General features: G+C 50.2%; 1 protein-coding gene across 1 annotated transcript in view; it reads right to left on the reverse strand.

Annotated features, from left to right (window-relative positions):
* PRR12 (proline rich 12) overlaps positions 1-13372 on the reverse strand; it is a 46992-nt gene extending 33620 nt beyond the window's left edge. The window contains exons 1-3 of the mRNA XM_083582315.1: positions 13068-13372; positions 2873-2985; positions 397-558 (exon numbers count right to left, since the gene is read on the reverse strand). Coding sequence (XP_083438441.1) covers positions 397-558; positions 2873-2985; positions 13068-13153 — 361 coding nt within the window. The 5' untranslated portion in view covers positions 13154-13372. The remainder of the gene's footprint in view (positions 1-396; positions 559-2872; positions 2986-13067) is intronic.
* Between the last annotated feature and the right edge of the window lie 1941 nt (positions 13373-15313).

Genomic DNA, 15313 nt, shown 5'->3' on the forward strand with positions numbered 1-15313 from the left:
AATAAAGTGAGATGAGCGCCGCAACCCCGGAGTCAGCCACGACTGGACCTAATGGTCAGGGGTCCCTTTACCTTTACCTTTATATGAACATAAGAATAGAAGAGTCCTGCTGGACCAGACCAATGGCCCACCTAGTCCAGCATCCTGTTCTCACAGTGGCCAACCAGATGCCTGTAGGAAGCCTGCAAGCAGGACATGACATGAGCACAAGAGCATTCTGCCCACCGGTGATTCCCAGTAACTGGTGTTCAGAGGCATAGTGCTCTGATAGTGGAGGTAAAACAAAGCCACCATGTGTTTTGTACATCAGTGCATCAACAAAAGCCCTCTCGTGAAAGCTCAGCCCAGCCCATGATGTCCTTTCTGTGCCTCTGGAAGGTGTGCTACGGTAGTTACCTGTTTGCCAGGATGGGGTGCGGAACTGGGAGAGCAGGGAAGAGGCAGAAGGGCCCGGCTGAGGTGCCCGAGACTCCAGCGCTGAGATGAGATTCATGACAGAGGCATCCGGGGTGGCACTGCTGGCATGATGGAGCCCTGTCTCGAACAGGCCAGAGAGACCTGGGGGAGGGGGGCGGGAATCAAGGAGACAGAGAAAGGAGGTCAGGTGCCGAAATACAGTGAAAAAGAAAAGATAGATCCGAGGTGGAGAGGCTTTTTCTACCCAAGGGCCGCATTCCATTCGAGGCAACAATACAAGGGCCACATGATAGTGGTAGGTATGGCCAGAGGCAAATCTGGGCAGAGCAACAAATGTAAAAAAAAAAAAAGGCCAAAACATTTTCATTAATTTTCCAAATTTCAACAAATCAACCACAAATTAAAATAAATTCAATTTTCCAAAATTAACCTTATATTACAAATTTTTTTGGTCATTTTTAACTTCTTTTCTTTAGCCATCAGCTATCCATTTACCAATTCCTGCACGTACAATATTGTAACACTTCAAATATCTAGAAGTGAGTTTGCTCATCAGATTGTCAATCCACAAAAGATCAATAATTATTTCTAAAATAAATTTCCTTTCCTTCTTTCTGAGTGTATGAAAACCTAATAGCTCGCTTTCTTTAGACGTTTTCCCTATACTTCTTAACTGCACAGCCCACTCTGTCCAAGATTTTTCCTGTCCCATCCTCTTTAATTTTCAGTCCATGTAAATTTTATCTTGGTAAATTAAATCTTTGTAAATAAAATGTGGATTTTATCTTTGTACTGTAGGCTAGTTTCTATCCACACCCCTCTCTGTCTTCCATCCAGGAAACAGAAAGCATTATCAAAGTTCAATGACATTTTCCAGCAGGGCAAAACCTTTCTGTGTATGAAGGCAAGTCAGTGAAGAGTGTGGGTCAGGGGACAGGGGTGTGGCCTGAAGAGAGTTTTGAGGGCCGCAGTTGGTCTCTGGGCCTGAAGTGCCAAATCGCCTGATACAGAAGGCAGGAAGAGGAGCACCACTTTGGACAGACAGGAGAGCCTCGAGACAGACAGTGGTACGGAGCAGCAAAAGGATGAAGAAACATTGGCACCATTAGAAGACACACCAACCACAGAGGGTTTGGGGTGGTGTTTTTTTTAGTTTGTTTGTTTTGGTGGTGAAGGGGAGACTCAGCCAAGAGCAAGGCATGCACAGACAGAAGGGGGAGAAATGAGAAGTTATAGACAGCTAGACAGGTGGCTGCTAAGGGAGACGGGAGAAGTCAGAAAAAGAAGGAAATGAAGGACAAATGAGGAACTGAGACAAAACTGACAGGCTGGAAAGTCAGAAAATTGGCTCTGGTGGAAACACATAAACTGAGGGCCAAATTATAATTTACACTGGCCAGACTGTTTCTTTTTGTGTGCTGAACACAGGCACGTTACTGTATTTTTCCGTGTATAAGACGATATTTTTTCCTTAGAAGTAATAGGCAAAAATTGTGGGTCATCTTATACACGGACAGCAGAGCGGGGACGGGCAATTGGTGGCAGCAGCCAGCAGGAGATTGGCAGTGGCGACTGGGCGTGTGATTGGTTGCTGCGGCAAGGCCTGCTGATGATTGGCTTTGGCTGTGACAACTGGGTGGTCGATTTACGGCGAGTTGTGCGTGCAATCGGCTGTGGTTGTGTCAAGTGGGCTTTCAGCAGTTAGCGTGCTGACGATTGGTGGCAATCTCCCCCCCCACCCGAAAAGCACAACAACTCTGGGCAATCTCTCCCCCCTCCATTTTTGTTGTGGTCCCCAGAAACAGAAGTCGTCTTATACATGGGGGGGGTGTTATACATGGAAAAATACAGTACTTCTTGATCGAAATCAACAGCAGTGGGGACTAGGAAAGAGAAGCGTGGTTTCTTTGTTCTAGAAAATTAATAGCTTTGGGCGGAGAGGCAGGGAAAGGGCATGGAGAAAAGGATTAGATTCCCTTTCTCCCAGGCCACAGTTCTGATCTGGATTCCCACCCTCTGCTTTGGGTTAAAAGAGAATGTCCTGTGCGCTACGCACATTTTAAAAAATGCGTTAAGAGGAAGAGCCCTTCTGGATCTGACTCATCTAGTTCAGCACCCTGCTCTCAAGAGCAGCTAACCAGATGCCTGTGGGAAGTCCGCAAGCAGGACTTGAGTTCAGGAGCACCCTACTCTCTTGTGGTTTGCAGCAATTGCATTTCAGAAGTACCACTGACTGCATCACTGTAACCTGAATTCGCCCCGAAAGTGTAGGGCAAAAGGAGTGCAATCAAGGTGAACCAGGGGAAGAGAACTTAGGCATGACGGTCATTCACACTTGCACAAGAAGGGCGAACGCACAGCGAGAGGGGAGAGGAGGAAGGAAGGGGAGGCTTGGTTAAAACACATGTGCATAAAGAGAAACGCCAATGGAGAGAGAGAAACAGAACCACAGTACCTGCCGGGTGGTGGTTTGTGGCGTAGCCCTGCAGAGGATGGGGGGTGGCGTACGCCTGGCGGTGTAAGATATCCGTGTCTGGGTGTGAGCTCCGGGATCCACCGTACACCAGGCTGAAGGACAAAGACACACAGAAAAGACTTGGTCAGACTTGGCAACTTCTCTGGGAATGTGGCTGAAATGTGGCTGAGATCATCTGATGCACTTCACACAGTTTGGACATCCTGATTATATGCACAAAAGGTTTCATGCAAAGCTTATCAGCGGAAAGCCTGGTAGTGGCTGAGGTCAAGGAACCCAATTATATGGGATTCTTTAATTTCGAGTGCACAGAAGTGCGGGGTCTAGAACATGCGCTCTAGAGTTCAGGATCCTGCTCAGCTATTAACTTTCTAGGTGACCTTGCGCAGCCATGGGCGTGAGCTCCTCACCCATAAAATGGGCACACCAATGCCCTCATTTGAGAGGAACGAAATAATTACATTAAGCCAAAACACGCTGCACGTTCAAAAGTGCCACAGTTGATACTGAAACACCACAGGCACCAGGAGAAGGTTTCGCCTTGCCTTGTTTTGATGCTCGGAAAAAGATCAAGGCACCTCCTCCCACTTCCCCAAGCATACTCCCCCCACTCTATCCTCTTTCATTAGCAACTCACATATGCAGGAAAAGAGACTGGAATGTGTAACCAGTGATGCATGATGGGAAATGTAGTCCCCACCTCCTGGTTTCCCACAGCCTCTGCATGTGACCCGCATCCCTTCCTCTCCCCCGCCTTGCACAGGAGGACGCAGCTGTCTAGCCCAGCGGCCAAAACGCAGCAATCGCAGCTCACAGAAGAACGCCCCTCTTTCCTGACCTGCTTCCTCAGCTGTAGGTGCTGCCGAGATCTCTCTCTCTCTCTTTCCTTATCTGCAACCCAGCCAGTTCAGCCCTGCTTCTGATGCTGCTGACTCTTGTCCTTTACCTGAAATTCTTCTTCTCTTCACACACATACACACATTTCCACCTTGGGTGATTTGTAGAAACATTCTCACACACATGCACTCTTAAAAAAAATGACCAGGTCAAGAAAACTGAGAGCTCAAAAGGCCTTGCTTCCAGCTCCCTGCTCTAAGCCACAAAAATCCCCTTTCCCAGGCCCTGCCTCTTAAGCACCTGCTCTAAAGCACTGGATTTTACCACCCCTTTAGAAGAAAAAAAGAAGAAGTCAATACTCTCCCATTGCCTCCCGCCCCAAATATATGTGCCCAGCTGACAGTTCGTCTGCTCTTATCAGAAATCACAGGTGCTAGAGCTCCCAGCCGCTTGGATTTAACACACTTAAAATTTAATCCTATACAGTGGTACCTCCGGTTACAGATGCTTCAGGTTACAGACTCCACTAACCCAGAAATAGTACCTCGGGTTAAGAACTTTGCTTCAGGATGAGAACAGAAATCACGCGTCAGCGTCGGCGTGGGAGGCCCCATTAGCTAAAGTGGTGTCTCAGGTTAATAACAGTTTCAGGTTAAGAACAGACCTCTGGAACGAATTAAGTTCTTAACCCGAGGTACCACTGTACAGGCTACTCCAAAGTAAGTCCCACTGAAGTGAATGGGGTTAAGAGGGTACAGCACCGCACCCTAAACCGCAGACAGCTATTCACTTGGGGCAGTAAATAATGTGCCAGAGGGGCCTGGTACGCCACACAGGTTTGCCAAGTTTTATTGGGGGGGGGGAGAGATATTCCTTCACAGAAACACCCGCCACTCTCCCAGCTTTCTGTACACAACACCCAGGCCATGCTCTCTCTTTCCGCACTCCCTTTGGGAAACACTTCATGTGCCTAATTATGTACAACGCTGCCACTCCCCTCCTCCCAGCACCAAACCAACCTGCCACCGTTACTTATTTTCTGAAATGTGGCACATGCCTCGACACACACGCACAATTATGCACGTGCCGTGCAGGAAACGCAAGCACAGCTTTGGGACAGGAGAAGCCACGTGGGGTGTGCACCCCTCTTTGCAGGGAGGAATGCAGGTGGTACGAGTGATCTTGGCGGCAGCAGCAAGCGCGCCTGTCTCAGGAATGCAGCTACCTGCTAGCGGGCGGGGAGACTCGCAGGGAGCTACAGAGGTTGCAATGCGAAAGCGAGGCAGGGAGGGCAAGGAAGGAGGCGGCTGGCCATGAAAGCAGGCAAACCCCCCTTTGCACACAGCATGCCTGCCTGCAGCCGAGGGATGGACTGCACTGTAGCAACCACGAGAGGGCCATTCTGCGAAGGGTTACAGGAAACAGGAAATAAGAGAGTCTTTCATTCACCCTCCTCACTGTCTCGCTTGCTACAGAGCACTGTGTCAACAGCTGAATGGAAAACCATCCCGAGGCAGAGAAAGAGATAGACGCACACAAACGTAAACAAAGCTTGCCAGATCGGGCCAGTTGCCCGTCTAGTCCATCGTCCTGTTCCTACAGGGGCCGAATAGTTGCCTGGAGAGAAGCAGCAAGGAAGGTTTGGGCACAAGAGCACTCTACCCTCTTGTGATTTCCAGCAACTGGTGTTCAGAGACACTGCTGCCTCCAACTGTGGAGATAAGAGCACAGCCGTCATGGCGAATAGAAATCAAGCCTCCCTCGGTGACGGTTAGCACAGAACAGAGAACTCTCCCAATTCTGCACTAAGCGCCGATTCCTCACTTAAGCAGACAGTAGCTGATGGGGAAAGCCCTTTCGGCAGAGATGGCAAAGCAAATGCATATCATACCAGTGAACTCTAGTAACTAGGCAGAAAGATTCAGATGACTGGATCCACACATGCGAGACATGCTCCGTTCGGGTGTCTGCAGAAGGAGGTAATTTTGCTCTATACCATTTTCAGTTGCGGTATAGTAACACTTTTAATTTGCAGGAGTGCTTTATGACCTCTGTTAAATTCACTCTCACAACAATCCAGTTAGGCAGGCCACTGATGTTCCCACTGCACAGAGCCCGGGGATTGAGTCTGAGAGTGTGTGACTTTTCCGAGGCCACACAATAAACACAAAACATGGGTCAACACTTGAGTTCAGGCCCCCCAGGCCCAAATACCACCTATCCTAGCCCTCTCCCTGCTCAGGACACTGGATCTTGCCTACAAGGTCTGCCACTAATAAGCTACACAGCTCCTGGCAGAAGGAAAGAGGTCGCACCCTTCCAAAAAACCCAGATGACATAAGCAACAGCTGATAAACCACTGGACCTCTGGGAGCTATGAGAGGATGCTGAGCAAGTCAGTGGGTCTTGTTTATTGAGCAACAGTTTCCCTCACCTGTAACTGAGGAAGACGAGTGACCCGTTTCCCAGAGTAGCTTGAGGATGATGAATGACGTTACGGACAAATCCTTTGTGGCAGAGGGCTACAAACCTAACCCTGGACCCACTTGCACTATACATTCAAAGCAGTATACACTTAAAATTGCCATGGCTTGCCCCAAAGAATCCTGGGAACTGTAGTTTGTTAAGGGCTCTGAGAGTTGTTAGGAGACTCTTATTCCCCTTACAGCAGGCATAGGCAAACTCCGGCCCTCCAGATGTTTTGGAACTACAATTCCCATCATCCCTACCTAACAGGACCAGTGGTCAGCAATGATGGGAATTTAGTCTCAAAACAACTGGAGGGCAGGAGTTTGCCTATGCCTGCCTTACATTGGGAGGGTTACTGTTAAATCACACTAAAAACCGCAGCTCTGTCAAGAGAATAAGAGTCCCCTAGAAGCCCTCAGAGTTTGTAACAGGCTACAGTTCCTAGGATTCTTTTGGGGGAAGCAAGATCTGTTAATAAAGTGGTATGATATTGCTTTAAATGTAGCCCCTGTTTTATTGCAAGAAATGCAGAACAGCAGTAAAATATCATTAGCATTAAATGCAAGCACCATGTTCACACAAACAACACTAGTTGAAACTGTTAAATACCGTTCTCTTCACTTCTAATACAGAGAAGCTGAAGTTAGGAAGGAGAATAATATAGACTACAGTTAAAAGTGAAATAGATATCCCTACTCCTGGATTGTTTACTTAAAAAAACACACCACCACCTATCAGAGTTGGACACCACCCCCCGCTTTCCAGGAAACCACAACCTAGAATACTACCAAGATTTCTTCCTCTCTTGCGGGGCAACCTTTCTACAGGGATTGCTTCCAGCATCATACAGGTGGGAGTTGTGGTTATTGAGGGTTTGTAAGGAATTATTTGAGAATACACGACATGTGATTGGAGCCTAAGATGCATGTTCAGCTGTCTGTAGCGGGGAAAGGAGGAACAGCAAAGGTGGGGTATTCCCCACCAGGATGCAGCCAGGCACCTGCAGTGTGCACCTGAAAATTTTAACAGCAAATAAAAGGTTACAAATGAGCATGCTTTGCCACCCTGTCTTTCTTAATATGGTATGCGTGTGTGTGGAGAAACAACAAATAAGGTGGAAGGAAACAGGAACAGAGGAAGGTGGCTGGCAAAGAAAGATTGCAGGATCCCCCCCCCCCAAGGAAAGGAATCAACTTGAGCTTTGTTCAAATAATCCCTAGCCCCATGAGAACTAGAAACTTGCAGTTTTTGAGAAACACACATACATGCAGGATTCTATGTAAGCTAATGGAACGTGCACTTAAGAGCTCTGGAGCCCAATGATAGCCATAAGGTTTTGTAGATGCAACTGTACAGAAACACATGCATCGTTGTCCCAACCACTTAGTTCCTCCACAGAAGCTACATGATAAGCAAATATAATCATTGCAGGTGAAAATGCATTGCACAAAAAGCACCCACAACATAACTGAAAGGACAACTGGCCCAATGTTCTACTTGCAGAACTTTTGTATTACAATCCATGAGTGCAGCCTGCAAGTGGACTCCCTAAATGCAGGTCTTGCAAGTGCAGCTACAAATCCAACAGCTATTGGTTAATTGTGTTCAAATACCTGCAGAGCAAGGTGTGTGATCCATGCAAAATGATGCACAGGAATAAGCAAGCCATGGACACAGGAAGTGGAGACAGTGGGGAGCGGAACTCTTAAATTATGGTAGGATGCATCTCAGGGAGGGCAAACAAAAATGTGCATGTAGTGCTGCAAGTTCAAGGGTAACATCAAGAGATTGCCAGTCCAACAATCCATATGTGGCAGGATATAAACCATGGGTAGGCAAACTAAGGCCCGGGGGCCGGATCCGGCCCAATCGCCTTCTAAATCCAGCCCGCTGACGGTCTGGGAATCAGAATGTTTTTACATGATTAGAATATGTCCTTTTATTTAAAATGCATCTCTGGGTTATTTGTGGGGCCTGCCTGGTGTTTTTACATGAGTAGAATGTGTGCTTTTATTTAAAATGCATCTCTGGGTTATTTGTGGGGCATAGGAATTCGTTCATTATTATTTTTTTCCAAAATATAGTCCAGCCCCCCACAAGGTCTAAGGGACAGTGGACCGGCCCCCTGCTGAGAAAGCTTGCTAACCCCTGATATAAACACACCACACAGCTTTCTAGTATTCCGAAGTGCAGGAATACAAGCTGGCAGCAGACAAGAGCTGTGAACAGTATGCACTACTGTGCAAACACAGTATTTAATATTGCGTGCTGGGCACAGTCTCCTGAGAAACTTCTGTCCCGTAATGATGATACAAAGATGGGTTTCAGCACCTAGCGAAGTCTCCAAAGCTGGTAGAGTTGGATCTCTGCACTTGGGCAGCCTGCCTAGTAGCTCCTTCGCCTTTCTCCTTATCTGAAGCTGCACATATTAGGCAAAATAAGCAAAACACATGCAAATCTGCATCATTTATGCAAGTTTTCAAACTCTGCTTTTCTTGACAGAAAATCTGAATTGCCTCGGAGAACGTTTTAAAAATAAACGTATGGCACACAAGTCCCAGCAATGGGGTACTCTCTAGATACACGCCACAAACAACTGTATCAGAAAGCACACTAACTTTATCTGTTGCGGGTTTGTGTGGTGGTGGCAGAATCATCACGCTATGAGACTCAGGTGCACGCACGGTAGTCAAAGCGTAATTTACGAGAGAAGGAGCACTCACCCTGCAGGCTGAAACATCTACAGGAAACACACCCCAAAGCCAAAGCCTACACACTGAGTATCACTGCCTTGTGACATAAGAGCATCACAAACCTGCGAAGGAGAGTGTGAGCTTTTTAAGGTCAGATGCAGGTTTGAGGGTGAGGTGTAAATTAAGTCTAAGAGAAACACGTCAAAAACTTAAGTTATGAATGAGGGGGAATCAACAGACCAAAGTACAAAGCTCCACTAGGAAACAAAGCAATGGATGTTATAGGCTTGATTCCTCAACACAAAAGCTTGCCCACCACACCAACTCAGCCTCTTGCTGCCTCCAAAGAAGGCCTGTAAACAGCCACTGGTCTAGGTTGCCTGTAATTCCTAAGGAAGGCCAGAAAGCCTCTGTCAACTGGAAAAAGAGCACTTTCCGCTTAAGACTACTGATGAGCCTGACATCAAAGATTGTGCATGCAGGCTGGCAGATAATACAAACTTACTGGGCGAGCAACTTTTACAGATTTATTTTCAAGACTGCCTCAAAGCCATTCGCAGACACAGCCACAGAACCAACTCACCTCAGGCCCAAAGGCAAAGAGTGAAATCCCGGGCCTCAAGACTACCTAGAAAACATGCCCTCCAACCTGGAAACTCTGATTGCCAGCCTCAGACAGGTAAAGTCCTACTGCACTGGGAGCAAAGGGAACAGAGACTTGACTGAAATGTATTCTGTGTACACACAGATGCACCTTGCAGCAAGGGGAGAAGCTGCTGTCCCATGCCCAGTACCAAATACATACCTGTGCTTTCAAAAGGAAATGAAGGTGATCCCAATCAGCTTCTAAAAGGTCACCCCCACCAAGGCAGCAGTAAGTAAGAAAGGCCAAGAATTCTCCATGTTTTGACATACTGATGATGAGCCCCCCACCTTAAGCCACAAACACAACTGTTCCAAAGTTCCACAAATGTAACTGAACTGCACAATAAATATAGATCATCCCTCAGCAGCCCTCGTCCCAGGGGCAGGAGGAGAAAAAAGGAGGAAGAGGGTTCTTCAGGGAGACAAGCTGAGGAGAAGCCAAAAGCTTGTACGCACCAGAGGATGGCTCCTTTGGGGTAGATAATGCAACAATAAATGTGAGAGATAATAAATGTAGCCTCCTGATTTGCTTCCTGTATGTCTGCATGCATATTGTACATTGGAGACAATCTGTGCCCAGGTGGTCTCACTCTGCTCCTTGGCCCATTTGAGATTAATGTATATATACATATGTACATGTCTAAAGCCATGACCCCTGCAAATAAACACTGGAGCAGTGCCCCACTAAGAATCTTTGAGGTGGCTTGTCTGGAATCTGATACCTCATTTCTCCACCTTCACTTGACCCCAGTTCCCCTTCCCAGAAAACTCTAAAGCGCTGCCTCTGAAAATCCACTATTCTTAAAGCACTGGACCATATACTTCAAGGGGAGCCAGGGATTCTGGGCCCCACCACCTTGCCTCTCCCATGGTCCTTCACTTGCTGCAAGGGAAATCCATAATGCACACTGGACACAAGTATGCACATTTAAGTGTGCATGTGCTGGCACACACAAGTTCCAGCAGCACAAGCATTCCAGCAACGCACCTGCGTGGACCACTGCTACACTAGCGCTCTGCCCATGTGTGGCAGCACACGCAGTAAGTGCATTTATACGAGATGGATGGCGGCCTCAGGGAATGTTTATATGGGTTAAGCACTTCTTGTGGCCAGTATCTCATTTAAATGAAGTCTCAGATTGCCACTTTCTTATCAAAGGCTAACAAGCATGAGGGCTGCCTCAAACAGTTTGCACAAGATGTGTGGAAGTAACACGGCACAACACGCCATCCGTCTGCACTCCTTACCTGTAAAAGCACTACTGGGAAAGGGGATGAAGAAGAAGCAAACTGGCCTCTGGTGCAAAAAAGAGAGAGATGGAACTCCTGAATGTTGTGGGAAATGAGAAAGAAAATTTGGACATAGAAAGCTGCCTTATTCCAAGACAGCCTGTTAGGTCCACCCATCTCAGTGTTGTGTACATGGACCAGCGGTGGCTCTCTGGCCTTTCAGACATTGGGTCTCTCCCAGAAAGTCCTACCTGGAGATGCTGGGGATTGAATCTGGGACCATCCACATGCAAAGCAGGTGAGCTATGACCCTTCCCGCTTACTGGAAGGGAGGAAAGACCATTCCACTCTTGCTAGGTTCTTTAGAGGAGAGGTGGGATTAGGGATCCAGGACTCCTTACAGAAAGAGAGCAGTAATTATTGGAATCCAGCATTCCTGGGTTCTCCCAGTGGGGAGCAAGGCCTAATACAGTCTTCCTCAACCTGGTGCCCTCCAGGTGTTTTGGACTACAACTCCCATCAGCCCCAGCCAGTCCGAGTTGTATTGTCCAAAACATCTGGAGGGAGCCTGCCCTAATTTGTCAGAGCAGAGGTATCAAAGGGTATAAGGATCCAAATAACTGGGTTCTTCAAAAGGGAGGGGGCAGGGCTATTGTATTTCTCTCTGAGAGAGCAAGTGGGATGTGTCCTGTAGCAATGGGGATGGGGATTTGTGTAGCCAATCTTCTCCCACTTTTCTTAGTAAATGGGGTAGGACAGATCTGTACTTGGTGGAACTCCCCCACAAGTTATTTTCATTCCTAAGAAGCATTCCCAGGAACAAATCGCCAGAGATCTAAAGTTCGAAGATTCAAAGGCCTCCACCCTCCTCCACTAGGTCTCAGAGATTCAGGTGGCCAACTCCCCCCTTTTGTGGCTCTCTTCTACGGCTGAATGATGCCATCACAGGCATAAACCACATAGAGGATATGTGTCCCAGTTAAGAAGCACAGCATAAAGAGGGTCACAGGATCTTTGCCTCCCCCATCAGAGCCTTATTTCACAGGGAAGTCCCTGGAAACATAGGTGGTTCCCAATGTCCTGTACTTCCTTCCTTCATTTAGAGCATACCTCCCCAAGCCTTTTACAAACACCTCTATATTTTTGTCTCCACCCCCCAACCAAAGGGCTTATCCTATATTCCACAACTTCCAACACCAGATATCAACACACAAATTCAAAGGAACCTCACTCTGAACCACCCTCAACGCTGCACAAGGGGGTACATACATGTCACCATGTGAATAAAAGAAGGGGAGTTTCTCCCACTTTGCGAGAGGCCCTGACTCTGGATTTCTCTTCTGGTGCAAAGAATGCTGAAATGTGGAAAGAGGTCCCCAAATGCAAAGCCTTCTGAAAGGCAGGAGGGAGATCAGTTCTGCACAGTCCTCCTAGCAAAGGAGAAAAATTCTCCAAGGAGGGCTGATTTTCCCAGGGCCACGTTCCCTGCCCCCCCCAAACACGGATGTAGGTGGGAGTTGCAAAAGCTTCTTGCATCGCATGAAGGAAATCCAGGGGATGCAACGCCAGCATCATGGAAGGGGATAAGGAGTGTCCCCCACCGGACACCTCTCAGCGTGTGTATCCCTAGGGGCAAGGAAGCAGAGGACGCCCCCCCCAAAAAGCCCCACCACACAGCTCCTTTTCTCTCTCCCTGCTCCTCTCTCACCTGCATGAAACCGAGCACAGTTTCTCCCTGCAGAGGTTGCCGGGTTGCCTTGCACGGGGGGAGATGGGGGAAGCCCGAGGATCCTCACCTTCCCTTGCACCCCCCTTACCCTTTGCACACCCGTTCGCGTGTAAAACAACCCCCCCACTTCCAACCGCCGCCGCGGGGAGCCGTGCGCCTCAGTGGCTCCCCCATTCCTCTGCATGGCCTAGAGGCCTCTTCTCTCCCTCCCTCCCTCCCCCCACTTTGCACAAGGCAACCCTCCCGACGCGAGGAAGGTCCCCCCAAATGCCTTCGGGGGGGGGGCAAAAAGCGCACACCCTCCGGTTATTCCTGGCCTTGCCTCGGGCCCCCACCCCGCACTCTGCACCCCGCTTCCCCCCACCCATCCACCACCCCGCTTTCCCAGGCCCAGAAGTGGAGGCCCGCGAAGCAGAAGCAGCAGGCGAGGAGGGGCTGGCTGAGGGGGGGGGGGTTCCCTCTTTGACCCCCCCACCCAGCGCTTGCCCGGGACTGCGAGGGGGGGTTTGTTTCTCCCTTTCCCTCCTCCCCCCCTCCCGCCTCCCCATCCTTCCCCGTCCGTCGGCCTGACCTGGCCTTGGCCGAGCGCTCGTAGCTCCATCCCGGGCCGGCGCCCAGCGGATCCCCGAAGCCGGCGCTGGGGTAGTTCCTATCCATGGGGAGCGGGCGCCGGGGAGCGGGCGCCTGGGGCCGGCCTCGGTCCGTCGGCCCGTCTCCGCGCTCAGTCTGGGTCCCCACAGCGCCTCCCCGTGCGGCGGCGGCGGCGGCGTCGGTCGACGGGGGGAGGAGGGGGGGCAATCGGGGAGGAGACCGTGGAGGGAGGGAGGGAGGCAAGGAGAGAGAGGGGGGGTCCCTCCTCCGCCTCTGCCTCCGCCTCCCCCCCTCGGCCGCGGCGCTCCCCGCCGCCCCGCCCCGCCGCTCGGCCTGGGCTCAAGCCTCGGGCTGGCGCTAGCGCTGAGGCGGCGGCGGCGGGAGGAGGCGGCGGCGGTGGTGGTGGCGGCGGCGGCGGCGGCGAGCCTCTGGGAGGCGGCTCATGGTGCAGCCATGTTCGCTGGGCGTCTGTCTGCGCTCCGCTCCGCTTCCTCCCACAATCCCGTGCTGAGGAGGAGGAGGAGGAGGCGGTCGGGCGGGCGGCTGTGAGGGGATGGTGGGCAGGCGGGGAGGAAGGGGCAGGGGCGCCGGAGATGGAGGGAGGGAGGGAGAGTCTGCACGCAGGAAATGGAGCAGGAAGGAGGAGAAGGAGAAGCGGGGAGGGGGGCGCAAGGCTGGACGGAGAGGGCGCCCGCAGGGGCCGAAGGACAAAGGCAACGGCGGCGGCGGCCGGAGCGGGCAATGGCCGAGCCGGCCGGGGTGAGGGGAGGGGAGATGGACGGGCGGAGGGGAGATGTGGGGGGAGCTGAGGCGGGTCGCGGTGTGGGGGGGGGGAAGGAGCCAGAACAAGCGGGAAAGGATGGAGAGGGGGGAGGTCAAGTAGGGCTGGCGGGGTGGGGGGCAGAAAGGGCTGCAAAAGCTGGGAACTTTTTCTCTCCCTTTTTTTTTGCCGAGGTCTTCCCCGCTTTACTTTCCACGTGTGAACTTAAAATGCCGACAAGGTGGGCCAGGAAGTTGGACCGCTTTTTGCTGGGAGTTCGTGGAGCGCGCGGGGTAGCTCTCCACGCCGTTTCCGTCGCGGCTTTGTGTTTTGTTTTGTTTTTAACTCCCCACCCCCGGTAATGTTTGAAGGGCATTCGCATATCTTAAAAAGACGCGGTGAACTCGGCCTTCGCAGCACTGATTGGCTAAGGCTTCTCTCTTCCTCCCCCCCACCCCACCGGGCGTGTGTTTTCCGACACGTGGGGATGCCCTTCAAAACGTTACGGCGGAGACGAGAGTCAAGCTTTGGCTGGTGGGGAAGTAGGCGATCTGTGCAAGGGCACTCAGGGTTGCTTCACACAAAGGTGTAGGAAAAGGTACAGCAGTAGTTCGTGCTGGATGTTTGATCCTAGCTGTGTGCACAGGTGTATAGAAGGCAGGTGTATATGACTACTTTCTCGCGCCCAGTTAGCGGCTTCAATCTCACGTCCTGTGTACACACTATGAAAACAAGGAATACACTGCAAGGACACAGTGAAGCTAAACTATGTGCCAAACTAAAATACTAAACTCCCCTCTGTGCTCTGTCCACAAACACAGATCGAAATAGACACTCACACAATTTTCATAAATGACAGTGTATGCCAGGGTGGCTAACCCGTGACACTCCAGATTTTATTTTATTTTATTGGACTACAGCTTCCATCATCCCTAACTGTTGTCCATGCTGGCTGGGGCTGATGGGAGTTGTAGTTCAGTAATAGCCCCCTCTGCGGTATACCAATGACATGTGAAAATTATTGGCTTCCTAATGCACTCCTGATTATCACTCATATTAATGTGCAAAAGCAAATGCAGAATCTGACAATGAAGCCTTACAAGAGAGCAAGTTACACAAATGCACGGCCAGTCGCTTCTCTCTGAAGGTGAATTGGTTTTAAGGCGCAATGGTTAATAGACCATAGGCAATCGACAGCTTTGGCTGGAGGGAGGATGCAGGTCAGTTAAAAGACTTTAGCTCGAGATAAAAACAGGTCTCAGGCCTGAGCAGACCATTTTCAGCTCAGACTTGAAGTTAAATGGCCTGTAGCTTGCTTGGTCTCAGACACAGCAAGCTACAGGCCGTTTAAATTCAGGCCTGAAAGCACCCAACTCATCGTGTTAAAATGGAAACAGGGAGGCTAAGACCCAAGCCCTGTTTACTGACTGCAGTAGAGCAGCATTCTGATTTTGCCCAGAAAAAAG

This window comes from Podarcis filfolensis (genome assembly GCF_964270895.1).
Source record: "Podarcis filfolensis genome assembly, chromosome: 13".
NCBI classification, from domain to species: Eukaryota; Metazoa; Chordata; class Lepidosauria; order Squamata; family Lacertidae; genus Podarcis; species Podarcis filfolensis.